This window comes from Neodiprion virginianus, chromosome 1, assembly GCF_021901495.1.
Source record: "Neodiprion virginianus isolate iyNeoVirg1 chromosome 1, iyNeoVirg1.1, whole genome shotgun sequence".
Classification (NCBI taxonomy): Eukaryota; Metazoa; Arthropoda; class Insecta; order Hymenoptera; family Diprionidae; genus Neodiprion; species Neodiprion virginianus.
In genome coordinates, this window is record NC_060877.1 from 98,428 (window position 1) to 126,283 (window position 27,856).

Consider the following 27,856-nt stretch of genomic DNA (forward strand, 5'->3'; position numbering starts at 1 on the left):
TTTGGCTCTGTCGATCAGCGCCCGAACCATCTGGCCGCCGGTAGCGGTTGCGTTTACCTGTGCGCATCCTACCTGTACAGGTGATAATATCAATTTTTAAAATTATTTTATAAAGCTAAATTTTTTTTTTTATGAATTTTGATAGGTTTAACAAACATACTTATCATATTGCCAGACATTTTTATCATTGTTAATAACGCGCCATACGCCATTGTTTGTTGAAAAAAAAAAAATAAATTCAAAGTATTTCAGTATGCCTGTAATTTTGATATGTTGCTCTATTACTATCAAAAATCTTAAAATTAATTTGCCAGACAATAATTCCATTGTTTAATAATAAGCCAGACTGATAAACCTCTGAAAAGTATTCCTGTATCATCCTACTAGCCAGAGAGAGACAGTTGCGCAATAGATGGTTAAGAAAGAGACGAGAAACTATTAAATTAGTACGAGTTCACGACAGTAACATTTAAGCATTAACAAAGAACGAATAAAATTAGAATTCCAGTACATTACAGAAGAGGGAATAAAAAAATTTTATTTTTGAAAGTTCAAGCTTTTCATTTTTTATTTAGATTTTTCTGATTACCACACGCAAGTTACAAATAATTATGGTTTTTCTCAATCAATAATAGTGTCGCAAAAAAATGATGCATCCGTCACTGTCCAAGCGTCCGTACTTGCGGAACAACTGCAAGCGCCCGTCAGACGCACAATACCACGCTATCTTACGCAGAGCGAGTGCAGTCGCTCGTAAAAACAAATGCTTAAAAAATTATAACATAATGTTGGGTTACCATGGTCACCGTTCGTCCATAACGAGCGTCAAATGTTGGGTTACCATGGTCACCGCTCGTACAGAGCGAGCGTCAGGCGTTGGGTGACTATAGTCACCGATCGGGCCGAAAGGGTTAAACAATGGAATTATTGTCTGGCAAATTAATTTTAAGATTTTTGATAGTAATAGAGCAACATATCAAAATTACAGGCATACTGAAATACTTTGAATTTTTTTTTTTTTTTTCAATAAACAATAGCGTATGGCGCGTTATTAACAATGATAAAAATGTCTGGTAATATGATAAGTATGTTTGTTAAACCTATCAAAACTCATAAAAAACAAAAATTAGCTTTATAAAATAATTTTAAAAATTGATATTATCACCTGTACAGGTAGGATGCGCACAGGTAAACGCAACCGCTACCGGCGGCCAGATGGTTCGGGCGCTGATCGACAGAGCCAAAGGAACGGCTTATAAAAAAATCAGCTTACCTGAAATTCTCTCTCGAAAACGTTGCTAGCTCCTAGACTATATGGAAGGATGGCGTGAGCACTGAACTCTATGCATAGAGTTCAGCGGTCGCGAGGAGCTGCATTAAAGAAATGTCCTACTGTACCGACCAATTAACATTGTAACCCCCCCCCCCCTCCCCACGGCCCCGCCGCAATTCTTTAGCTTATCGAGATACTACATGATCCTGTGCACCGAGCTGAAGCCGTAATTAGAAAAAGAGAGCACAGCTGAAGCCGAACCCCTCTGTTGTACGATTGTAAAAGCAGGAAACAGCCACCAGGCGAGGAAAGCGGCAAGGCAAACGGGTTGTAACACTTGTATGGGTCATGTGTGTTACCCCTGCCAAGTCACCGATTAAAGTGTGAGGTGTGGCTCCAGTTGTTGCTCTCTCTTTCTAATTATGGCTTCAGCTCGATGCACAAACCGCGCAGTCTATCTCTGTAAGTCTATGGCAATCCCCATTAGCGAGTCGGCAAGTGTGGGGCACTACCGTTACCCTCACGGCCTTTTGCTTGCTCCAAAATAATAACCGTGTCTAGCTGTAGTCAGCAATCTTCATTCAATCAACGCGGGATGGTATCCGGTTTAACGCAAATGGCCGCACTTTCTGTGCACTGCTTATTATTGCTACTCCGTACATGTAGTGTCTCTATGCCGAATAAGTGAAATGTTGTATCGTAATCATCCGTAGTAATTCGTACCTTGTACGATGTATCTATATTTTATGACAGTATGCATAACGTTGACATTGTGTTGTATTAGGGGATAGCCAGAGTAAAGCAAACGACATTGTATCAGTTCACGGTATACTGACAAATTAGGAATCGCTGAAGAATCAAAAATATTTGTTTAAAATAATCAAATCCTAGACGTTGAATCATTGAGAATGTGATCATATTGTTCGAAAAGTTATTAATGCTACAAGATTAATGTGTGCGTCGAACCGTGGTGTTCACCTGGAAAATCTTGCATTTTTTCGGAGTTGTACTCCGCAAAATATGGATTATCGCCAGAAGGTATGGAAAAACGAACCGTATATTTATCATTTGAACATTATATGGACAACGGCATTTTCCAAGTTTCGAATAATTTTAGTTTATAGCCCCTCGGTGATTTCCCATGTTTTCATGAATGGTACTTTATTACTGTAAATTGCTGTTTCCGCGGCACAACGAAAAATCCATTTCCAAGATAATATTCATACGATTTCGCTTCAGAGAGAGGATTTTTCGTGAACCTGAGTATAGCATGCTTGACGATATCATTTTTTACGTTTTATCCTTCATCGCAGCTCATGGAAATATGAAACTCCACAACACAGTGTCCAATGCCCAATTGAGATTTTCCATGTTGAAGAGATAATGAAGAGTTCTAGTTATCGTTTTGTTATGAAGGAATTTTCTGAACTTTTAGTAACAGCAATTAAACCTATTTCAGTCTTCAATGGGATGACAAGTATCTTTTGGAAAACTAATGTTTTCGATTGTCAGAATTTGTTAACATTACTGTTTTTTGCATGCGTTGGTATATAGTCTAGGAATACCTTTGGGATGATTCGTTATAATTGTTTCGAGTATTCCCAAAGTAAATCCATTACAACAACGTCCTCCAGGCTCTGGTTCTTTGAGTAATGATATGTCAATATTTTTGTGACTGACCCAAGAGCGGAGGTATAATATAGAGACACCTTTTTTTACCGTAGTGGACTATTTATTATAATTATGAGGAAAAGTTTAATGACTCGTATCATGGGGCATGTTACAAAGTTCCACGACGTGTACGTCAAAATTGATACATACATAGTTAATGGTTACTTCTGTCACTCAAATGTTGATATTTTATAGATGGTTCTTGCCTCAAATAAAACACATTCCAACAACAAGGGTGAAAACGATGATGACGACGAAGACTTGGAAGCGCTGCGGATGGCTGCACTTCAGTCGTTACGTACAAAGAATAATCTCAAACCAGACCTGCAAGTTCGGTCGCGTGCTAAAATAAATACCCAACAAATTGCACAACCATGTACATTTTATAAAGGGCAACGACCAAATAGACTGACCTACCGCCAGCCTCAATTAGCAAGACAAAATGGGGTAAGCATACACTGTAGTGATAATATACTCAGGGAACAATTGAGTCCAGTCTTGGGATGTAGGCCTAAATATTCAATGAGTTTAAATGGAAATATTGTATAATGATGAGCTGTTGCAATACGGTTTCAGAATCTATACTTTCAAAAGCACCGAAACCCAAACCTAATCGCCATAGTACCAGTCGAAGAAGACATTTTGTTGTCAACAGAACCTCTTAGGAAGCCACAGGATATAGGGTCAACTATGCAAAATCAGACATCTGGTAAGGGTTATGAAAATGAACAGTATCTACTTTCAAAAGCCTCGTGAGTGAGTGATGTGAGTCAACTGAGATGATATTTGAATTTTCGTTACAGATGAATCAAAATTCTGTAGATATAAGGATAATGCCAGTTGTTCAGATGAAGACGATGAGGGAGATCGCACCGGCAGTACCTCAGCCAAACTTAAAGTAGAACCAAGGCAAGATAGAGGGGTTATTACAATTAGCAATGAGCTCGGTGATGCAGACAATTTGAGCACACATAGTGAAAGTCCACAGCATAGTGAGAGCGATGAAAAAGAGGAAGACGATGACGATGTGCTTTTGATGGCGGATCTGGAAGAGGAAGATAGCCTAGAACGACTGATGGATGAAATGGAGAAAGAAATGAGTATAGACAAGGCTGATATGATAGAAAAAATGCATCCAAAAATAGAGAGCAGGAGTACTAGAGATGAGGAGGTGAGTAAAAAGCAACAGGCTAAATCGAAATTAGAACTAAGGAGGACAAACAGGAGTAGTAGTCCGTTGGTACACTCTTCAATTTCCAGTGTACTAAAAAACGAACCAAGACCTATGTCTCCTTACAATGCGAGCTGGCCTACGCACAGGCGTGGATCGTTATCCCCAAAACCACGATCTAGGAAAAAATCACCCAAACGTTCACCTAGAAGATCTCCTCCCAGACTAACTAGAAAACTCCAGAGTGATGGCGGAAGAGATTTGCGATTTAGATCTCCCAAGAAATCTCCATCTCATTTCTCACCAAGACCCAGATTGTCACCTAGACTCTCACCTAGAAGATCGCCCAGAAGGTCACCGCTGAAAAGAACCCCGCCGAGATTATCACCCAGGTTGTCTCCACGTCCTAAGTCACCGAAAACGCCTCCACGTTGCCGATCACGATCACCTGGAATATCGCTGCGTCTGCCACGTTCTAGATCACCCAGGTCGTCTCCACGACGATCACCTCAGAGTCGATTGTCGCCTCGGAAATTTTCGCCAAGACCGAGGTCTCCGAAACTCTCTCCCCGGCTCAGATCGCCACGGTTGACACCGCGTCACTTGTCACCGCGACCTAGGTCACCTAAAACGTCGCCACGGCGAATGTCTCCAAGATTGAAAACCCCCAGAACATCGCCAAGACTTTCTCCAAGACGAATATCACCAAGAGTAAGATCACCACGTTTTTCACCACATCGAAGAATGTCCCCTCAATGTAAGTCACCTGCAGTATCGCCACGTAGGTCGCCGTGGTCCTCTCCGCGAAATTCACCTCGCCTTTCCCCACGGAGAAGAAAATCGCCTAAAGAATTGCCAAGAAAGATAAAACCACGATCTAACACTCCGTGCAATCGCCAGAGTCCGCTCTCAAAAAGAGGGTTATCACCATCTTCCAAGGGTAAAGCCCCACCGGTTGATCTCGTCAAAGGTAGGCCAAAACAAAAAGATGAGTCTTATGAAAAGGTTGCCCTAGTAGATACAGCGAAGAGCACAGATGGCATTGTTAACGATCCCGTACTGGAAGCTAGACGGAGAAAATTTGAGTCAACCAAGCCAATAGATCCTATCAATGAGAATAAAAAAATTAAACTGAGTAGGAAAGAATGCAGAAAGAAGAAATCAGATCTCCCACATGAGACCCAAATCGGTACAACCAATACACGCACTCCACACAAGTTGAGTGATGGTGACTGCGAGACGATACAGAATGACCTGTACCTGGGAGTTGACTTTGAGTTGGAAGATTTGGAAGAACCGGTTGAAGACTCACCTGCAGCAACTATTGCCAGTACAATCAATTTGTGCAGTGAAATAGAGCCTGCAAAGTTGGAACGAGAGAAGCTTGTGAAGAAGAAAAAAAAGAAAGATAAGGAACTTTATCAGGTTCACAAAACAAAGGGTGAGTTGCCACTGTCGGAGCGTATTGGGAAGGAAAAAAAGTGTAAGAAACGTAAGGAGGCGACCAATGATGTTCCAGCTGAAAATTCAGAGACTGTTTTTGAAGACCTTATAGTTGAGGAAGAAGAGGGAGACTTGCGAACCGAGCTAAGCAGGAGGCGAGCAGAAAGATTGAATAGAACTGGACCACTTCATCAGCAATCAGTTCGACTTGTTCAATCTGCATTCAAGGGCGTGGTTCGCGAGTGAGTTCTTACCCTTATTATTATATTAATTATGGTGGATATTAAGTATTTGCCACAAACTAGCTTTGTACATTTATGTCATTATTGGTTTTTAAAAATAAAGTGAGTTAGTTATGTTGGAGCAAATCATTCAGTTTGGAACACACTTAGCAGATAAACAAATTTTTATATAGCATATTTGTAAAGCTTTCGTAATGTTTGATGTTTTCATTTTATTCTTCCAGAGTTGTGAAGAGTAATGCCAAGAGTATTCGAAAACAGCTAGTCAAAGTAGATGATAAACGTGAGTAATCGAACGGTAACATATTTAATATACTTTAAACACCGACAGCCAACGATGAAGTAATTCATACATGCCAAGTATGAAGAAATTTCATAGTTCACCAGTATTAGAAAAAGTATTTAAGATGGGTATTATTCTATCGATGTCAGCTGTATATGTGACATAGATTTACCTTCAATATGGTGTACTAATTGTCATTATACTCTACAGCAAATCAAAACGAAGTGAGACGAGTGACTGTACTTCACAGACCAGTAACAGAGTTTCGTGAGACCGAAGGTGTGTAATTTACTATATGGAGAAACAATAAATTTCCAACTATTCATTTTCTTTCACGATATTTATCTTTCATGATAATTTTTGAAAAGACAAATATTATGTATAGCAGATGAAGCTTTTCCATCTTACAGTACTGGTAATAAATTGTTACTTGAAATTTACGACAATAATTCATTTTAACATTATGAAACTGTAACAGATATTTGGTTGAACTTCCAGATGAGTCAACTGTTGATTCAAAGGTTCCTATCCGCTTCAGATTAGGCCTGAACAAATTGGGGCAGGACACTAGAGAATCCAAGATATCGCGGAAGAATTCCAAGAGACAAAGTCGCAAGGTAAAACACACAAACAATTTATCTTCGATAGATGCAGAATATTTATGTTAACATTACACAGTAACGGAATTGAATGGTTGTATTATACACATCTACAAACGTCAATTCTGAATGGTTTTTTTATACCACAATTTTTAAGTAACAGACTTGTCTGTGTCTTCTTCAAGAATGTATCATAAAGATTTCCTTGATCTAGGAAAGAACTGGTGTTTAGTTTATATGAATTGCTTAAGGGGTTTTCCCCGCTGTGACTAGTGTCGAAACAGATCAATTTTCAGAAATTGACTTCGGAAAAACTACTGATGCCATATTAATAATTTCTTGACAACTCGTCAGCTCCTCAATTCATATACACATTAGGAAAAGCGCTCAAAAAATTAGTGCTCAAACCTTGAACACATTTTTCTCAAAACTATGTTTGTTAAAACCGAGTACATGATATCTTGAGCTGTAATCGACTTGAAATTTAGTATACAATAGTATACATACTCAAAGAAATAGTACTTTTCGGTTGACGAACAATGTTGCCCTTTTTCATTTTTTGTTCAAATAATAATAATAATGTATTAATAACAATACAACATATTCATGAGCTGAAAACGTTGAAGAGTCTTCGAGAATTTTTTTCCCGTCACGAAAGAGGAAGAAAAAAAGCTTCATCAGCCAAATGCTAATACAATGTAGTTAGTAAGCTTTTTTTTTGTGTTTTTTTTTTTTTGTTTTTGTTTTGCCAGACCACCGATACATGCGATATCATGTACACCAGTTGATCGCGCACAAAAGCATCGAAAGACACGAAGACGCATATCCTTATCAAATAGTATTTTGTACGTCTCAACCTGTGCACGAGTTGATATAAAAAAGTTATTAATATTGCATCAGTAGTTTTTCCGAAATTAATTTCTGAAAATTAGCCTGTATTGACGCTTGTGACAGTGGAGTAACCCCTTGATTATGTTGCGCATTCAATACATCTTCTTGTATAGTTGATGTATACAGTACACATTTGAAACATGTCTGTCCAGAATAGGTTAACCTGATATTGTTATTTACGAGATTTTACGAACTTCAGTTATGTTAGGCATAGCCGCGTATTTATTATTGATGTTACTAATTGTACAATCAATTTAGTTGTAACATGTACTTATTTTTGTGCAACTTTCCCAGATAAGAATGTGCAACGTAAATCAACAGTTGCTAATTTGAACTATTGGTTTATTAAATTAAATGACAGATCTGCATATTAGTTGATTTCAAACAGCATAGCTTGCAGTAAAAAAGACATTTGAACGGTTGATTAAAATACAATCCACTTTGTTGTAGACAAAGATAATTTTTCCGCAGCTGCTAAGATACAAAATGAAAATCTTGCAACACGTTTTCACTGCCTACAAATATTTTGAATTTAGAAACGTATACAGACATATGCATATTTAAATTGTATATAACTTGTGTATGACTGGTACAAAAATTCTGTGATTTAAATCTGAAAGCGTCTAGGGATTATTCTGTACAATATTAGTAATGTAATATTTGAACGCTCTAACCCCACAGTCCCACAAGTTAGCTGTAAGAACATGGTTAGAAATAAATGTGATATATCTTTTTTGTTTAGGAATAATCTTAACGAACGATCGCCCGATCGTATATTTATACGAAGAAAGAGTAGCTGTTCACCTTACCTCATTATGTTATCAGCCTTAGAGGAATAAGTTCAGCAAATATAGCATTGTGTAACCAGTTAAAACTGCACGGTAAATTTAACCTCCAGTTGCTGGAATGTGCGGAAAGAAAAATTAATGACAATAGCAGAGTTTTAGTGACCTACATCTGTTGTATTTAGTTATTTATTCTTACTCTATATTGCTTATGCTGGTGATCAAGTACGGCTATTTGCTATCGCAAAAGATGTATAAATAATTCACATCACTCGACCATTAAATAAATAACGATGTAATGATATTCAGAATCAAGTTTGTGAACCTGAACGAATCTGACTAAATTAAGGAAGTTGTAAAAATCAAGTGATTATTTCAATTAGAATTGAAATTTAGAAAAAAATTTGTCTACACTGATTAACCCTGTAGATAATTACATTAATAAAATATTTATTGCAAGTCGAATTTAAGAATTTATGCAAGCAAGCCATTAGTTCTATAACGTTGATAATAAACAAAGCTATGAGATATATGAGATTGCAAACCCTTTGTTTAACTTTGTTAAGTATCAATTCCCTTGTGAGGGTGGACAACAAGTAGAATATTTTTAAGAGAAAAATTTTGTACTCGATCTCAGAATAAGATAAGTTTACTCTGATTGATTATTTTTTTACTTGCGTCTGGCTTGTGCTAAACGAGGTAAAAAAAAGTAGGCCTGTCTTGAACAAGCAGAGTTATTACTTATTAGGATTTATTACCATATATTCTATAAAGTGATATGTTCATAACACTAGAGATTTATAGTATCGTAGTAGCAGTTACAGATAATGAATCCTATCTTCACAGAAATAATTCCAAATATTTCAATCCCAGTTTAGTACAGCTTTTGAAGATTGTCAAAATGAACGAAGTTTTATACAGGCCATTTCAGCATTTCCATCGAATCATCAATTGTATATAGCATTTGATCTTCATTACGATACATATATTGTCTCATGCGCATTGATTATAATAAATTAGCCAACGATTCTGTTTTATACCGTAGTTATTGTGATTCCCACTGCCTAAATTATGTATTAGTAGTTATCACATTGCCAGTGGTCGAAACTTTGGCCGCCAATCACTATTTGTACCTGTAGAAGTGAGTTTGATCATATTTGGGTAACAGTACGCATATTAATATTCGAATTTATTAGTAACAACAATGGCTGATTAATCTTGCTTTACAGGATTAAGAAATTGATAAGTCCTTGCATAGGTCGATTCCTTGTATAAAAAAAAATTGAAATGCAAGTTCCTTCTGAGAAAGTTCGAGGTACGAGTAGCTTTTAAGCTGTTGTTTACCAATAACAAATTACGTTTATGAATAGGTTCACTGTCCTAGCCATGCTCCAGCCAAAAGACGCCTCTCATTGGTCAACGCAAATAACTTTCAATGCGAATATTACGGTAAATTACTTAACTGTTAAACTTTTCGAAAAGGCTCTTTATTTGTGTTTTTTAGGTATAAATTGATCAGTCCAAAGATTCTCGTCAATGATTCCGTTCATTAGAAGCGGCATAAGTAATAGCTATGAGATTTTCCATTCATTTTTTAGAAATAACAAATGAGTCAGTGTATACTTCTGACCAGTAGTAGATTGCGCATCAAGGAGGTAAAGTAGGTCTTTCTACACTAAGCGTAAATTTGCAATGCAAGCCAAAGACAAATATTGTAAACATGTGAGGCGTAAAAAGACTGCCTCCATGGTGCATGTGATACTTTATGAAACAAAGGTACGATTTACACGGTTTCTTTTTTATCGCAAAGCACAAAAAAAAACATTTCGTAGTACAAAGACATAAAACTACCGTTTCTTAGACTGTTCAGAGTCTTTTTTGAACTGTCGCAAAAATAATTACTTTAAGTAACGAACATAGGCAATAAAATTCGTAAACCATACTTGCGTCACGTAACACATTATATTGTGTACGTTTTTTAAAACTATCAACCATTTCTTGGTTGCTGATTGATGATTCCGTCAAAAAGTTTTATCAAGTGTAGTTAACTATGAAATTATGATAGTTTCTGGTAACTAATGTACTTCTTTTACTGCTAAAGATCATCGGTTACTTGATACTGAAATGTTCACAGCGCGTAAATATAATGTATTTACCTGTAATCAAATTTTACCAGTAATTGTTGTTAATTATAGGTGCAACATGTCACTCAAATCACAGTGATACGACACACCTCAAAAATAATTGTAAATAATTAAACCTCTTATTTCAGAGAATGAATAAAATATTTTTTCATTTAACCTTGCGTTAGTTCTTCATCCAGTTTTGAAAAGCAGCGTTTGAGGTTTTTCAGAGAGATGTCTCAAATCCATGTACCTGCAAAGGCAATAACAAGTCAAAAACGTGTGGGAAACAAACGTGAAATCAACAAAGTTTTCACCCGGACTACAGAGTATATGACACTTTGTAGTTTGCCACTCGACACTGCATAGTTTCGCATGATTTCGCATTTGTGCAGGTAGAGCGCAAGTGCAGTCTGTAATAATATGGACCAATGAAGTTTTCAAAAAGAATCCCACATTGGTGGAGGGGACTGTAAAAAATATCCCACACGACCCGGATCTACAAACTCAAATCTATGCACCTGGTTAAAAAAGTTCGAAAACAAAATAGGTGATAATAAAGTTTATTAGATTATGTATATGTGTTTGGATACTTGTCTCATTATTTTTTATCAGTTTATACATAAAGTAAGTAAAAAAACACATTACGGAGTAAAATCACTAAAACCAAAGAGAATAGTTGATTGAAACTATTCAGTTTATAGGGGTTGCTGGAACGAATGATCAAGGAAAACACGATAGGACAAAATTTGAAGCAAAGATTCATCGCATTTCCTTAAGAATAAAGTCATTTGCCTATCCACTATGATCACAGTTATAATTAGCGTATGCATTATTAGATGAGTTATTACTTATTAATCATAATTACTGTATACGTGTATAGTGTATATTTATAGGTATTCTATAATACGTGTGTTATGTATTTACAACGTGGTTATAAACAAGTATTTTCACAAAATTAAATACAATCTGGTTTGAAAATCTATGACTAGCAGTACATCAATATGTCTATCAACTTACTAGTCTCAAATTCTTCATAATGCTATGAAATAACATTTATTACGAGGTGCAATAGAAATGAAGCTACAAGGACTTTAATTTGCCTAGTATTAATAGACTAACAGATAAATAATATATAGAGTATTACTTTGCAAAAAGCTTTCCTACGTTTCATATTTAATACACTGTACACATTATGTTTATTGTTATGAATTTTTTTCAAGCATTGGCGGTACATGATGACGATCCTAGACAGATCGAGTTTTTCAATTCGTCCGTAACAGAAGTGTGTCAGGTTTGTACAGCGTGCACGCACGATCTTGGAACCAAACCTTTGTGTTCACCTCTCAAACAAAGTAACCACTTGTTATCTACTTCAAGAATAACAGTTAGCTTTTCACCTTCGCTGAATGAAAGATGACCGTTGTCCGATGGTAACCTGTGGGTGAGTGTCTTGACTTCTCTGAAACGGATGTACAAATCAAAAACTGTGAGTATGGAAATAATGACCAACAGTATAGGAAACTGGTGTGAATACCCAGGAACTTTGACATTATGCCTAATTGAAGTCTTTCATTATTACCCACTTGAGAGGTGGTTTTGTCGTTCCTATTTTAGCGTTTCTCATGACAGCTGTGGGCCTTGGCAACGAGGTAGACGCGGCTCTTCTATGAGGGGATGTCGAGCATTTTTCTTTGGTGCCACCACCATGTGGCGGCCTGTATGGCAAAGAACTCGGCCTCGCAAAATGAGTTCGTGGAATGCCACCTGTCTCCTGGTCAAGACGACTGGTTCGACCACCTGCTAAATCTTTACGGATTTCACTGGACTGTTTATTTACGATTTTTTGTCCAATTGCAGCAGATTTTTTCAACAAAGGTATACCAGTTGTTGTTGATTTCGAACTTTTTGGAATGGCAGATAACACGTTCATAGGCTGTTTCGTAGGGGAAGGCAGCAATCGGGGAATTTTTGACTTCCCCGAATTTGTTGGCGTTCGAGCCGGAGATTCGGGTGATCGGGCGATAGGTTGCTCTTTATTTTCCTCTTTTCCAATCATGAGCTCCCACTTTTCTTGCAGTTTTTTGAATTTGACACCACCGGGATACATTTCCTCATTTTCAACTTTACCAGTAGAAATTGGGGGAGATTTGATTTTAGCTGAAACGTTTTGAGGAGCCCCCACTTTCAATGGCGAATGTTCAAGACTATCAGTATAATCTTCGGAGTCTTCTAAAGTGAGCTTGTCAAATGCTTGGATCAGTTTTGAACCAGATGGAAGATTACTCCAACGTTTTTTAATAGTGTTGTTCAAGTTAGCCTCATGCAGGATACCTTGCATATTTCCCCCTTTTGCATAGTCTACACAGGATCGTGGTCTTACCTTGACAGGACTAACAATATTGTTGAAAAATTCTCGTTTACTTGGACCTCTCACTTCTGTCGAATCCACAGATTTTAAGCCTACAGTAGCCTGCAAGTATGAAACACAGTTGTGAATTTCAGTCGCCAAGTATAATATTTACACAACGAGCTCCCACTTTGTGTCCAGTCGATATTTCTCCACGATTTTTGAACTATACACAGAGAATGAAAAGAGGGACCTACGTTTGTTAGATGATTGTTCATATGCCCCAAGCTGTTGTGAAGTTGACGGTACTGATACAGCATATCCAGTTGAAACGGGCACAATGCAAGAGGTTGAAGAATGTCCAAAAGTGCATCCACCATTTCTCGGGCATTAACGCAGGCGAGAGAACTAACAAATAAACTGCTTCTGGAGTAGTGCTTTCGTAAGATAGATTCCCGTGTGCACAAATATGCAAACCAAGCATCCAGTGCCCTCAAGCTGATCGAGAAAAAGGTATGCTATTAACTTTTACAGCAAAACTATGATCACGCGCCCATGTACTTCTCTGTGCATATATAATATTAACAAATTTATATTCACATTTTTTGCAGATCAATGTACTATAGTAACAGTAAGAATATTCGATCTTGGCAGACCCCTCAGACATAGTGGTGGCAGATATACAAGGTTATTTATTCATTGCTGAACACAAGTGCGACGGATGTAACCTTTTTTTCCTGGTGCCCGCACAAGTGTCTATTTCTCACTAAATGAACAGCAACCAGTAAATGACTCTGTGGAGTAATTCGCAAAGGCATAGAATTCCATCAAATTGCCTGGAGGGTTTTGCTTCGCCGAATATTCCTGGTAGTTTATATGCATACAGAGATAGAAATGTGTAAAGATCGTATAGTTTCGAATGAGAATATTATCATATTTCAATTTGTCAAAGGCAGACTTTTGTAAAAATTGATACAATCAAGTCCAGTTTTTCTACTTACTTCAGCAAGCCAAACACAAATGCGTGGAACTTGAGCATTCCTTCTGTGACAAAGTCTTCACCATTTATCTTTTGTACCAATTCGTTCAGAGTTTTAGTTAACGGGCCTTGTTGAGAAGATGCCTCGACCACTTGCCAGACACTATTAGCTAAGGGTCCGAAAGACGAATTAATGTTTGGCCGCAAACCGTCGCACATGATAGCGTATAAGGCAGGACACAAGTTACTCAGACAGAGTTGGGTGCACTCGTTTCTATTATCTTGAACCTGTTCATCCTTGACTGTTTCTATACGCCAGTAGTTCAATATTAGACCCACAGACTTGTTGACAGACCTGAGCATATCTGTTAAAGAAAACAACAGATTTCTTTAGTTACAGTACACAAAGTGGTACAGATTGTGTGGTGCACATACAGGAGAATAAGCTATAGTTTTTGTTAAAAAAAATGTCACACTGTAAGAAACCTGAATCTATATAGTTATGACATACGACATACCACTTTTTCCGTTCGTAGTAAAGGATTTTAATTCACTGCTGCCACTGGGAGACTCAGCAATAGATGTCCTCCTTTCGTCCAGTGACTGTTTGTTTGCTGTGAAACCTAGAGTGCAACCCTGAAATTAAATGTGTTAGACATGATAGATATTAAAATATTTTTAATTTTTTGTTCATTTTCGAAGTTTTATTTTACTTAATGAAGAAATAAGCAATTCAAGGTGGATAGAATTTGGAGGGAAAAAACTTAGTCAATTCACAATCCTAAACTAAAATAGGTGCACCGCTTGTTTGACCTATATGAAAAAAAAAACTGAAATTAATTAGATATCTACCTTGTTACAAGAGACTAAATCCCTCACTTATACAAATGTTAAATGCATGAGTGAAATAGCATGGGCAATCACTCATGAAATTTTCCATACATAAATTATGTAGTAGCAGAAGCATTCTCTCACCTTATTTTTGAGAAATTCTTTCCTTTGTTGTACTGCGAAGCTCACAGTCTTTTTCTGAGATTCCATCATCTCAACATTTTTCACCAAATCTTTGTTCATATTTAGTCGCAAGAATTGTCTAACATAGGACCTGAGCCTTACGTCTTGATCTTCGCTATCGCCGTCGCTACTTTGTGAAGAAAACCCGCTGCACCTTAGAAAATCTTCCAACTGTATAATTTCGTCACTGCATTCAGTTGGATACAGTTCTAAATTAACACAATTTTCAGACTCTTTCAATCGCTCTAAAAAAGTACACAAACATTTGCATCATGGATTGAGTATAAGGGCAAATTCATTACGGATACAAAGAGTTAGTATAATATTTCCCAAACCTGCATAATACAGACGTTCCTCTACTTCATCAACATCTTTTTCGGAATCAATTAACCTACGAATTTGCTGCGACTGATGATCGTTGTTGAGGTAGTAAGGTTCTTGCAGAGACATTCTTTTATTTGTTTCAGGTGTGACCTGTTGATTTTCCACTTCTTTGACACCACCCATCTCGAACATGCTATACCTTTTGTTATTAGTCAGTTTGTCTTTTCTCAAAATTCCTCTCGGAAGGGGAGGTCGAGGAGGTGCTTTCGTGTTGCAACGAGTTTCGCGGTCTCCGTGAGGCAGCGAGATGGACCGTTTAGGCAGGGTCGGTGCGTTAATCTTTGGTTTACAGGAGGGCCTATACTGCTTTGTATCTTGGGAGGTCAGGCTTGCTTCGGAGCTTGCACTATCATATCGATATAAATAGAGGGGATTGCTATTATTTGGTACACCTTGCTGATTGATCAATGAATCTGTTAGAATTGTTGAGGATCCTCTATAACCTGAAGACGGTTGTGTGCCTATACTACTGGCAGAGGAAATATTATCTGGGGTAGCCTCGTCGATAATACGAGCACGGTGCCGCATTTGCGGGGACAAACAGAATAGTGGTTTTTTTGTTTCCTCGGCTAGCTTGACATGCTTTGAGGCTTCGGGAACGTCATGGAGAATTCTTTTATATTCCGCAGGTAACAGAAACGTCAGGGACTCCCAATCTTTGATGTGCGAGAATCCACGCTGCTTCATGGCATCGAGGTCATTGCAGGAGAATGGCCTGTTGGACTTGTTGTACTTTCTCCATCTACTTCGGTCCCTGTCAAAACACTGAGGTCTTAACGCTACTTTGTCAAATTTACCCTGTCCAAGTTGCAAAAACGACAAGTCTGGTAGAGTGTAATTTGGGTAAACAATGTAGGCCGGCCTTTTTTCAATGGTGGTTTCACAAATCGATGGGTAATTTTTGTCTTTGGTAAGATATATTAATGATGTTTGGACGCTATTGTCCTCGACTTGAGTGAACACCTGTGTTCCAGTGGTTTTTGAAAGTGGCGAATTCTTACTGGAAGAGTTTATCTGTTCTGTATTTGATTGCGTAACAGTATCTTCCAGAAAAGAATTTTCGTGTTTCTCGCACCTGCTGCCGTCCATGGATTCAATTTTCGAAATGCTCTCTGACAATTCTTCAATAGATGCGGAAGACTGTAATTCTCCTTCAAATTCCTCCAACAACGGTGATTGTTTCCTTATAATATTGTCAAAATCTTCACCAGCAAAAGTATGCTCTGTTCCTTTATTATTGTAATAGTCAGACTTTACCCAATTTATAGAAAAATCATTCTCCAAAGTCAAATTATTACAGGTATTATTGATATTATGCTGATGTATTTGAGTACGAGTTCCACTACCGCTGCCACTTTCACTGTTACTTGTTGGCCAACCACTGTCGCTAGCTGAGCCCGATTGATCAAGGGTCATACTCATTCCTTCTGCACTCATACTTTTTTGCTTCATGAAACGTTTCACTAGGCTCAAATTTTGGAGCTTTTTTTTTGTCGAGATGTGGTCCGTGCTTTCGGAACTATCTTCATTGATCGAACGACTGATGATTGACCCTGAACTTTGCAAATTGCCCACGTGATTATTTGATTCAGCCGAATCAACCTAGAAATATGAAGAAATCTACCATGAATCAACAATTGGAGCGAGTACGGTATTCCAATAGGTTTTATGAACTCAATTATAATTATAAACGTTCAGAGTACGTACAGAAAAGTTAAGAGGATACCGGCTCAGCTCTCGAGTTTGCGTGAGGTCTGGTAGACTCTGACTTTTTTTATTCAAGTTTAAATTCAGCTGTCCGTTTGCTTGGAGAAAATTGGGCATTGTATTATTGTTGCCAGATGGATGACGAGTCATAACGTTATTTGCTGGACTATGTTTCAAGTTACTCCAAGTGGTGTAGACTTTGGAGTCTGATTTAGCCATTGAAAGGCCAAACATATTTTTCAAGTTCAACTTTTTGTCATAATAGAAATCTGGGATTTGACGAATATTTTGTTTTTCTGTGTAACACAAGAAACATGTTTGTTGAGCAGGTTAGCCACTTTAGTTACTTTACACTATAAATTTCATTTTCACCTAAAAATCAACAAACTGAAAAACTAAATTTCGATCGAACATCACCTTGATTTTCAAAGTCTTGCGAACCGTCGGAATACATAGTCATACTCCCCTCAAAAGCAATTGTGTAGTTAATTTTGTTGTGGGCTTGGCATGTCAGTAAAACGTCTTCACAGTCCAGGGAATCGACGCTGTAACTGCCACCTGGTGGCAGCACAGGTGTCTCCTTGACAGGAGAGAAGAGTAGTGACGACTTGCATATGGACATGGTATCTGTTGTCGAACACGCAGAATCTTCTCCCTTTGGAATAAAATTTTGTGCAATGAACTTTAACTTCCATTTGGAAATGCAAAGTATACGAATGCTGTGCGCCTACCATCAGGGCTCTCTATTACCATTTCCTCAGTTAAGCAGTACATAAACGAAGAGGCAATACTTATACAGCATTTCAATACTGATAACCTTGTGAATTTGTGCGTTGCCACAGCACGGAAACATGAATTTAAACATATTCCGTGTGAAACAATTTAAATGACCAGATTCCTCTTTCTTATCTAAGTAACGTGATTTAGATAAGTTTACATCCTCGGGCACAGATATCTAGCAAGAATAAGTTGTAATAATAATAATTCACTTAAAAGAAGACACCAAGTAAAGATGAATAGATCGGTTCAATGATTTTATACAACTGCGCCCTGTAAGAAGAACAGCTTTTGTTCTCTGAACTTTGATAGCAATGATGAATCATGCGTAGTGATGTTTGGGAGTGGCGGGGGAGTATGAGCCACCCTACTTCCTTCCTCTTTGACTTAGCAGCTTTGACGTCCATATTGGCAATATGCCTTCGGAATTTTCGTACTCAAGATTCATTTGTAGTAACAACAAGTGGAGAAGAGGAGAAGAAGCGGGCACAAGATGTCATATGTTTTCACACGAAATTGAGTAGGTCACATCTAGAAAATACTAGCATGCACATGTATTATACATGCTTATAATCGGTCAGGTCTTCAAATCCTACCTGGCTGCTAGTATGGGGGCTGATGGGAGAATCAAAGTCAAGTTTTTCCATCATAGAGCCAGACATGCTGGCATATCTTTCCCTTTGATAGTTTGACTGGTACAGCAATAAAAATAAAAAAAAAACACATTGTATATCTATGCAGAAACCTTTGTTTATACAAGTAATTGCTTTTGAAACATACAGTCAGAATCAGAATTGCGAAAACGAATGACGTTGAATACTACTGAGTGTCTCACCTCTGAGTGCTGCACAGGATCGGTACATATTACGGGAAGAGTGAGCAAAGAGTGGATGTCTGCAGTCCGGAAACTTTCCATATCAATTTCAGCGAAATTTGCATCAAGGTATCGACACTCGGCATCATATCTCAGATCGTCACAAGTATACGAAGCGGATAGCGAGGACAATACACTCGAGTGTACATGCAGCCCTGTGTCCCTATAACTGAATTACGATTCTAATTGATCTTTCAATTTATGTTGAAATAGATGATAAAAGTGACATTGCATACAGTCTGAATGATGATGCTACTGCACACACACATTATATATAGATGCTATGTATACTTTACCCACAATCGGCGAACCATTGATAGTCCATGTTGTCGTGAACGAACTCTGAAGTTATGAGATCTTGAGATGACGGATCCATGGATGGGTTGGAATTACAGTCAGATCCAGGTGTATGTGGTTCATCCATGGCAGCATCCCTCGACCCACCTTTGACAAAGTTAAATATTCATCTATATCTGATGTGAAAATAATAAGGTCCACTTCTCTTCACAGATGAACATAATTTACACACATACAGAGCATGTACCATCTGTCTAATGTGATATATGTTAATGATAAACCATTATCGGTATTACAAAATTCATAATGTATCAGGTATCTACGTATCAAATGCTTGGATACAGTTGTAAATAATAAAGTGAAAGGTTTTACACATAATTGGCCAAAGGGACAGCAACAATCACAAAACCAATCGTAGTACCTCAGTACAGGGCTGATCAATAATCCTGGTATTACGTGAATCACACTACTCATACCAATATTAAACCTGACAATGCGATGCCAAAGGCAACCATCACTTCGACGAAAATTCATAGATATACACATCATTTTCTATTTAGGCAATTTTATATTAAACTGTACCTATTCACACGGCAGAATGATTCTATTTGCATGAAATTTGTGAATTAGAGCACCTGGCACGCTAGTCATGGTAAAGTTATGCGACAAAGGTTAAAATAAATGCAGTCCGCGTTGTACCGTTGCAAGAAGTTTTATAAATTATCGTGTTTTATTATTAACTTGGATTACATTACACATATAAGATAGAGATTATGTTCTCGATTTCTCTCAGAAGGTTAAAATATGCGAGGAATGCGACATTCTTTTAGAGTGACTCTCACCGCACGTATAGGACCAACGATCAAATTTCATGGTCGAACTACTTCAATCAACACATAAGTATCGGGAAATGAAGATGTTGTTCATTCAAGTGATTGCCATATGATAGTTCAACTGTACGGGAACTTGTAGTATTTTGATGGTTCTCTCTTGTAACGAGGTTCGGTATCAAGCATATTTTTCAAGAGGAACGCAATTATTTGTCGTTGCTGAAAATTGGCAACAGTAGATGACGATAGGGTCCAGAATTTATAGTCCCACTCATGACATTATCGAAGTGAATGAAAATGTGGAATTACCAGAGTTTTCTTTGTAAACGATAGCTAAATCAGTGGCTGAGAGTGGACGACTAGTCTCAGTTGGGGGCGAAGGTCTCAAACGTTAATCTATCTATATGTATGTATAGTGTCTATTTGCATGGTAAAGTGATCCCAATGGAGTTACATTATTTACACGTAAAAGGTTATCACGAGCCCATCCTGTGTTGTACCATTGCAAAACGCTTGGAAGGAATCTCGTTCCTATCTAAGCACCACATTCTTTTGGAACGTGGACTGAACCCTTATCGCGAACTTTATTCACCGGTGATGAAGTCTGTTCTTTTCGTACAAACCTGTTTTCTGTTTGGTCGAAATGACATTCCCCAACTCCATCACCGGTGATACAGCTGTAACGGAATCCACAAGCGTATGCGTTGAATATACTAACCTCTCTACATGACAATGCAGATCGATTTACTACGCATGTATATGCTATTGTGTTGTAAGCGCACGCGAACGCGAAGAGGCACCATCTTCAACAAAACTGTTCGATATTTACTCAGGGCACATGTTATGCTTCTTTTTTCTCTTAGGCCTGGTATCCTCTTCAGAAAATTTAACACCAAATTAAATTTCTTAGTGATGATTCATCTTATACACAAACTATACCAGAGGGAATTTCTGTTTTGAGTGTATCCCCCGTTAATTGCAAATGCAGATGTTGAGACATCGTTTCATATTGTAGTTTGATATAAATGCATGCGTACGTATTACATACACAAATGTATGTCACTTCTCGTCTCTGATTCGCGGATTTTATTATTAGCACTATTTTACGAATATGAATCATGCGATTATCATGAATCACATACAATACGAGTATTCGGCAGTATCACGCATGGTATCACGTTTCAAAAATTTTCCTATTCCTTTTACAATTATACAAATATTACAAAGGCGAGAGCTGGCCTCACTCCGACGTGCTCCGACGAGAGGCCACGCCGTTGATTTTCAGAGCAGAGAAAACACACAGAATACCATAAGCCGTATGTAGAATGCAGAAGCTTTGACAAATCGGGGCTACGGTTTTTGCATACTTCTGCAATCTGCTTACGACTTCTGAAATTTACACAAAAATGCGTTATCCCTATTTCATAACCATAATAGATCGTAGATACAGCAGAACAGCCCAACACGGGACAAGTGCCAGCCAATCAGCGATCAACTTTCTATTAAACCTCAGACGGGTAAAACGGAAATTTTGCCGTGATTTGCTACTGTTTGATTCGCATTGCCACATTCCGCTGCATTTGCGCTCTGTGGGACACGAAGTGAATGAGAAGCATATACTTATAATAAAAAGCAGAAAAAATTCTCTCGGCAGGAGTAATATTAGATTTACATCTTTGTCTCTGTTGAGCAGAACACGAAAATGAGTGATTGTGAAACCCACAGTGACGTGCCATTTCGCTTGAGGCCAGAGTTCTGTTTCATCACGTCATTTGTTTTTTTTTTTTTTTTTTTTACTTTATATAATATTACTATATAATGTCACGTGGCGACCATTCATTCATGGATTTTTTTCAACTCAATAGCAGGCACTCAATGCGTACGTATCTATTGCAGCCAGTAAAAACACCACAAGCCCATTGGGCAGTTCATGACTGAAAATTGATAAAAAGCAATTAGCCAAACAAAATCAATTGGAGCTCATCGTAGCCAGGTGAAAATTGGCATTGGGTGTATGCGTACAAAATAGTGTTTTTCGATACTAGTGCGCGAAGGTGGCAATGCTCGCACAAACGTGAAGGCGCAGCACGAGCCCGGAGACGAACCGTAGACGAGTTGAAGGGCAAGTGAGGCGCATTCATGCGAGATAGGCATTGCCAACTTTCGCGCGTGTATCGAACTCTATTTTTTGGTACACCTGTAATGGAAAGTCCGACATACACGATTATATTTACACGAAACCACGGCACGATGTCTGTTCAGTGACGATGTCGAGCACGGCAAAGAGTGACAAACTATTCCGTCGGTGGCGCTAGTGCAGCTGTTTGCGAAATGCGCAACTGTGGATAAAAGCGCGACCGTCTTTTTCGCACACCGCTAGCAATGTGCGAAGGTTTATCTTATACCGCCGGCAATGCGCGAAAGTTTTTCCCGCACATGTGTATAAAAAACTACTTTCGGTGCTTGTAAATGGTGCATAAAAATGGACTTTCCATGCAGGTGTTGCAAAAATTTTCTTCCACAACCGACTCTGATGTAGTCTCATGAGCTAGTTGGTAAGTACAGGGCACTGCCATTATCTCCACACCCTCGACACTGGTTTCGAGCGTTTCGAGGGAATACGTCATATGTCAGAATTCAGTAGTTATTGAAGTAGCAGTTCAGAAATCAGATTCTCTTAATGCACTTTATACAAATTGTGGCCAGCCGTATTTAATTAATTATTTAGACTTTATTAATTATGTTACGGACAAACTTGGCGTTGAAGAAGCCAAACCTTAACGGCCATGAGAAATTGTGGAAAGGTTCGTAACAATTGCTTCGACATAGGTAGCACGAGTTTTTCATAAGCCCAAAGATTATTTGTGAAAAAGTGTTTTCCGAAATCGTCGATGCAACTCTCATTGTCACGGTACTAAATTGTTCGTTCGCAACAAAATATGATGTTGTCTATTTTGTCAAAAAGAATGTAAGTATATCTGGGCTTCTGTGCAAATCCGTTAAACTTATAAGGTTGATATTGGTTGTGCCTGGATTTCCAAGTGCGTGTGATAAGTCTGATTGTTCTGCATTAAAAGATATGGTTCAAGTAATTTATCTCCGCTCTCGCATACTACAAAACCGACCCATAGCTAACTTCTTCATGTATATAAAAGTGATGTTGAAAAATTGAATTTAGAAGAGATCACCGACGGTATCCTGTGTAAGAACTGTATCAGCAATTGAAAATTGGTATTGCGCAGAAAAAAAACCGTTTCTCTGATCTTTGATCTCGTTTCCAAACGTTACTGGAATTTATTGACACGCGTCAGAAAATTTTACTTCTTCGGTCCTGGTGGTAAAATAATATTTTCAAGCGATTATCTGGTAAAGTTTGCAAAAATTCAAACTTTCCTTTCATATTCATTATAGACAGGGAAAGCCTAAATATGGAATATCTCGTACTTGTTCTGAAATTAATGTTCTGACGTTAATCAACTAAATTAAATTTTCTTCATTATCCTTCCGCGGTTCGATGCTTATATATATCGAGCTTATACTGCCCATAGGCATTGGAAGCTCGATATTTAGCTACTTCCTATCTTACCGTCGACGAAGCATTTTCCCTGTTATACATACATGTATCAACACTAATAAAAGTCATACCCTCGCTACGGGGTCGGGACGGTAGCGAGGAGCAAATTGTGTGTAGGCATTTATGGCATTCAACTCGTGCGTTTTTGATATAAGTAAATTTGAGAATTCAGCGCTTCTCACTTCGGCGAAGGTTAACTTGGTGGAGGTATTCATTATCCATCAGTTTCTGAGAAATTGCCACTCTTACTGCACCGCGTGAATGGCAACTGACATCAAGCATTTATACTGTAACATACTGCACAGTTATACTAACAGAGCCATGGGAAATATTGCGCTGGACTAGCCGTGTAAATATATATATGTATCTTTTTGCAAAACACCTCCGACTTTTGAAAGTAGCTATCATTATTCTTGGATAAAGAATTAGAAACGACGATATAATTCACGGATTATCATTCGAGATAACATGAATTGGAAAATCCTTCGAGTATGTTATATGCTTGAGTCAATTTTCCTCATCAAAATACAGCTGAAAAAGATCTATACTTGCACACTTCATTTTGAAAGTACCATGTATACGAATATGTACATGTATTACTCGTGTGTAACTAGATATTAAATTACGTGTTATATTCAAGGGAGTTGAGGTAATTAGCTTACATTTCTGTAAAATACAGTCACATTTCTCGCTCAGCTTCCGGTTATATGGGCGATGACGTCGCTTTCGCTTATTGCCAGACGGCGAAGCCGATCGAACCGGGCGCACCGACTTGGACGGCGCTAGTTCGCTGCGCCCAACTGAAAACTCTGCTATCTTCATTATGACGCACAAAAGAAGCACTAGCATCATTTGTTTACACACTTCGCGATGTCTTATTGCTACAGCATTATATTGTCACTTGCCTATCGTTTCACGAAATTCCAATTTCGCTCACACCTACTACTTTAATTACAATGTACGCACAACCCTACGGATACATAATATACTACGATTTGGGCGACATGACACAGACAGCATAATTATACTATTACTTAGTACTAATAATTCCGGAAGACTTGACTTTAATAACTGTGGACGATTTAATTGCTGCGGTTGCTGTGATTATATCTCGCAGATTGTTGCACACATTTTACGTACACCTATATGTATATGTATAGTACATACGTTAGACTGTTTCACGAATGGGACTGAACTGCCCGTTCGAGGGGACGGGAATGTATTACAAGTAATTTTTTCTCAAGATTTGCGAGAGATATTGACCAACACGTTGAATTTTGATTAAAACAAAAAAAAAATGATAATCCAACTCCCGATCAAGTTTTAGAACACAACCTCGAGATCCGAAAACTTTTTACGCTAACGCAGTGTGCCGTTTTCTATTATTGTTTTACTCCTACGGGTGTGGCTCGTTCCTTGCACTTGTTGCGAAAATCGGTAATTAGCACTTGCACTCGCGTACGACAAATATAGGTATAGATTAGATATATACTATATAGGTATACAATGCAATAGGATACGGGAGCCGGGCTGTATGTAATATTGTCCGTTTGTGTACGACGACGACGAATACGATAACGCAATGTTAGTAGGTGCTGTGGACTACTCTCTGAGTCAGACTGGATCGCGATGGCACAGCGGCGCGGGAGTTCGTCTGCACACGACCCGACAGCACGACATGGCATCACGACGATGCACGGTTTAATCTCTATTAATAATACTGTCGGGCAAGAAATAGAGGCTGTATACTCGTTGCTTGTTACAGCGTCCGTATGCTCATGCAGCTGCAGTCGTGGCGATGGTATAATAGCATTTTTCCACCCGCGCTCGCCAACGAAAATCATGCAAATCCCCGAAATCGTATGCGACACATGGAATAATTAGTTATATGGAAGCCAACGGACTCATATTACCATGATTTTCTATGATTGTATTATCGAGTCTTTGGAAGCTTATCACGGTTAACATTTTGTGTCTTTTTTGCGATTCGTCGGCACACAAGATATAATACCCGCCGAGTATGGCTCGTAAGGGCCGATTACCGGAATATGGAAGTAACCCTAATTGTTTGATTCACAGAATGTTTCGTGACTCTATTGTGGGAAATTGTTGACTCCGCAGTATGCACACATGCTGAGCACATATTATGATATGGTCTACCGGTAACGACATGGACGATCAATTATTTACAAGCAACAGAGTCTTCAAGAGTTATACGTACGGGTTTAAATATAACTACAATTTTGCATTACTGGCATCACAATATATTATACTTGAGATTTTACGCACGCCTGTTACTCATACAAGTCGTACACATCGATTTGTTGTAATGTCGTAATTTCAAATTTGGCGGTACAGTGCGCCATCTTTTCTTGTAGTCTCATGAATTGATAATATCATGAGTGACTTTTTTTCCCTTGCGTTACGTCACAAGCCTTCTGATTGTAAGTTAGCCCAAGACTCGATAATATATTATGAGATTGAAGCTAATTGTGAGTAAAATTTACAGCATAACGCAGTAAATATTTGTCAAATTTTAGAAAATTAAGACTTCACGATAACAAACATATTTTAGCGCTGCTCGTATCAAGGCCACTGTCTGAACAAGATATAACGATACCAAAGAATATTAAGGTATGAAATAGAACGTTCGTATTGTTGCGGTTGATGCCAAAAGTTGAGATGATTCAACATTACACAATTTATTACAAACAACAACAACAACAACAACAACAACAACAACAACAACAACAACAACAACAACAACAACAACAACAACAACAACAACAACAATAATAATATCAACCACGACAACAATACCGGAATTCATTTGCTCTGAATATTATTCGCTACGATAGTTTTAGCGTAGGACTATTACAGCGTACGAAGTTTCGGAAAAATATCTTTCGATTAACATTGTAATAAGCTGTTGAATGTTAGATCACCCTGCAAACTGCCAGAATCAGGCGCAACAACACCATGGTTTTTCTAGGCATCGCCATATTCTTTGATGGTGCCAATTGGGTAATTCATCACCGCGGATAATTATACTATTGTACGTGCCACAGTATATGGCCAATAAACGTAGTACAGCTTACCACCGATCCTGTCACCCGATCCTCGAATAACATCAGTCACGGGAACCTGGAACAAAAGTATAAAATATATTTCGTCACAAGTTGATGTGATAATGTGTGTTATTATGGGCAATAGTATGAGTATGTTTGGCAACGTATTTTAGAAAATTGGACAAACAATTGGAAAAACAAATAAATTGCTCTTCAATATATCATGATATAAATTGCACAATAAAACTTAAACGCTCACATTTTTCATTACATGCATAGGCCACTTATTACGAATTGTTTTTCGTGACTGCTATAAGAGAGAAATTGATTTGAATGGCAGGATATATGCTATAAAATGCAACGGTACATTTCGGGAAACATGAATGCGTAACGTGATAGGTTGAAAGAGTGCCCAAACATCCTTGATATCTGATAGGGTATATGGAACATAGTTTTGCAGATGAAACGGAAAAGGGTTGATTCAGGTATGTCACTATAAAGCTTCGTACGGTATGGAATAACTCATGTGTGTAACCGCGAGCAACGTGAGCCTTCCGATAGCGGTGAAAGGGCAATTACGTACCTAAGTCTACCGCAAATTCCTTCAAGTACTCCTCTGTATTAAATTTACACCAGGCATAGTATGGATGAGTTACTTACACTCATACTTGCAGATTGTGGGTGGGCTTAAGCATCAATATTCCTTTCAATATTCTCCTCGGAGTCATCACATTTCACACCGTTTATCGATTCATGCGGGAAGAACGAGGTACCAGTGTAAAAAATATATTGCAGTCTTATTATGAATCAGTAAAGTACATGATTACGTGAATCTTGTGAACGAGTGAATTCGGGGATGCATTCTGAATCACTGGAAACAGCCCCTCCCAACTTGCAACAGCCCTACGTAGATACGGGACGCGCATGCTCATCGCAGCCCTCGTTCTATGGCTGTGATGGGCGGCTCGTTTATCCTTTTGTTGAACCAACCCTTTGGGTCAAACGTGATGCAATCACATTTTCTGTTCACCGTAGTTCTTAGAAGACTGCCTCTTCATATCCTTTTACAGCTTTGAAAAATATTCCATGATAAATTAAATCCATAATTACATCTGAAGCAATTTGTCCTCAATTTAGTCTTAGTTTTGACTGAATCGTTGTTTTGCAGCCTGGAACACCTACCCTTCAATCTTCGCTCAAATAGCTTTGCAAGCATTGACTTGGATACAGCCAAGAGGTTTACGTATATCTATGGAGTACTCGTATTCCACGTGTAATCGTCATGACCAAAATCCTGGTTATCTCAGAACCGGTTTAAGCTTCGGGTAATCTTTCACAGATTCTTATGCAAAGACGCTTATAAGATAACAGTTAATAATATTATATTCGGCAAGTCCACAACATCCGAGTTTCAATTACAGGATAACTTGACAAAATGTAGATCATACAACGAAGTTATGAGTAAGAAAGTTCTAGTCTTGAGTAAATTTCCAAATAATGACATGCAAAACAACCTGAAAG

General features: G+C 38.1%; 2 protein-coding genes across 15 annotated transcripts; one reads left to right on the plus strand and one right to left on the minus strand.

Annotated features, from left to right (window-relative positions):
* Positions 1-1,695: 1,695 nt before the first annotated feature.
* On the plus strand, positions 1,696-11,624 carry LOC124310167 (serine/arginine repetitive matrix protein 1-like). 3 transcript variants are annotated; one of them, XM_046773920.1, is made up of 8 exons: positions 1,697-2,311; positions 3,140-3,391; positions 3,521-3,653; positions 3,748-5,800; positions 6,025-6,083; positions 6,294-6,362; positions 6,582-6,700; positions 8,316-11,624. In XM_046773920.1, exons 1-8 carry the CDS (start codon positions 2,225-2,227, stop codon positions 8,319-8,321), a joined length of 2,778 nt encoding a protein of 925 aa, XP_046629876.1. In that variant the 5' UTR covers positions 1,697-2,224; the 3' UTR covers positions 8,322-11,624. The 3 variants fall into 3 exon arrangements, with proteins under 3 accessions (XP_046629875.1, XP_046629876.1, XP_046629877.1); XM_046773919.1 differs by having other exon boundaries at positions 1,696-2,311; positions 6,582-11,624; XM_046773921.1 differs by lacking the exon at positions 1,697-2,311 and adding an exon at positions 2,357-3,072 and having other exon boundaries at positions 6,582-11,624.
* LOC124310162 (uncharacterized) lies at positions 11,029-27,213 on the minus strand. Of its 12 annotated transcripts, XM_046773901.1 has the most exons (14): positions 26,996-27,213; positions 26,366-26,411; positions 18,863-19,010; positions 18,528-18,735; positions 18,289-18,384; positions 17,333-17,570; positions 16,916-17,211; positions 15,160-16,810; positions 14,786-15,069; positions 14,329-14,446; positions 13,833-14,175; positions 13,089-13,329; positions 12,068-12,954; positions 11,029-11,943 (listed from the first exon to the last, which is right to left on the minus strand). In XM_046773901.1, exons 1-14 carry the CDS (start codon positions 26,999-27,001, stop codon positions 11,772-11,774), a joined length of 4,734 nt encoding a protein of 1,577 aa, XP_046629857.1. In that variant the 5' UTR covers positions 27,002-27,213; the 3' UTR covers positions 11,029-11,771. The 12 variants fall into 12 exon arrangements, with proteins under 12 accessions (XP_046629857.1, XP_046629856.1, XP_046629854.1 ...); XM_046773900.1 differs by lacking the exons at positions 26,366-26,411; positions 26,996-27,213 and adding an exon at positions 23,930-24,891 and having other exon boundaries at positions 12,064-12,954; XM_046773898.1 differs by lacking the exons at positions 26,366-26,411; positions 26,996-27,213 and adding an exon at positions 23,930-24,890 and having other exon boundaries at positions 14,786-15,033.
* Positions 27,214-27,856: the final 643 nt, after the last annotated feature.

What these genes read in the sequence shown, in the direction of transcription:
- LOC124310167 (XM_046773919.1), top strand. Translation starts at nt 2,225, where the DNA reads ATGTGTGCGTCGAACCGTGGTGTTCACCTGGAAAATCTTGCATTTTTT. An exon ending in AATTAGCAAGACAAAATGGG is followed by an intron (nt 3,392 to 3,520) that starts GTAAGCATACAC and finishes ATACGGTTTCAG; the next exon opens with AATCTATACTTTCAAAAGCA. An exon ending in AGTCAAAGTAGATGATAAAC is followed by an intron (nt 6,084 to 6,293) that starts GTGAGTAATCGA and finishes TATACTCTACAG; the next exon opens with CAAATCAAAACGAAGTGAGA.
- LOC124310162 (XM_046773897.1), bottom strand. Translation starts at nt 24,119, where the DNA reads ATGATGCTAGTGCTTCTTTTGTGCGTCATAATGAAGATAGCAGAGTTT. An exon ending in TGACTGTATTTTACAGAAAT is followed by an intron (nt 19,011 to 23,929) that starts GTAAGCTAATTA and finishes ACTTTGTCAAAG; the next exon opens with GTGGGTCGAGGGATGCTGCC. An exon ending in ACGACAAAACCACCTCTCAA is followed by an intron (nt 11,944 to 12,067) that starts GTGGGTAATAAT and finishes CATCCGTTTCAG; the next exon opens with AGAAGTCAAGACACTCACCC.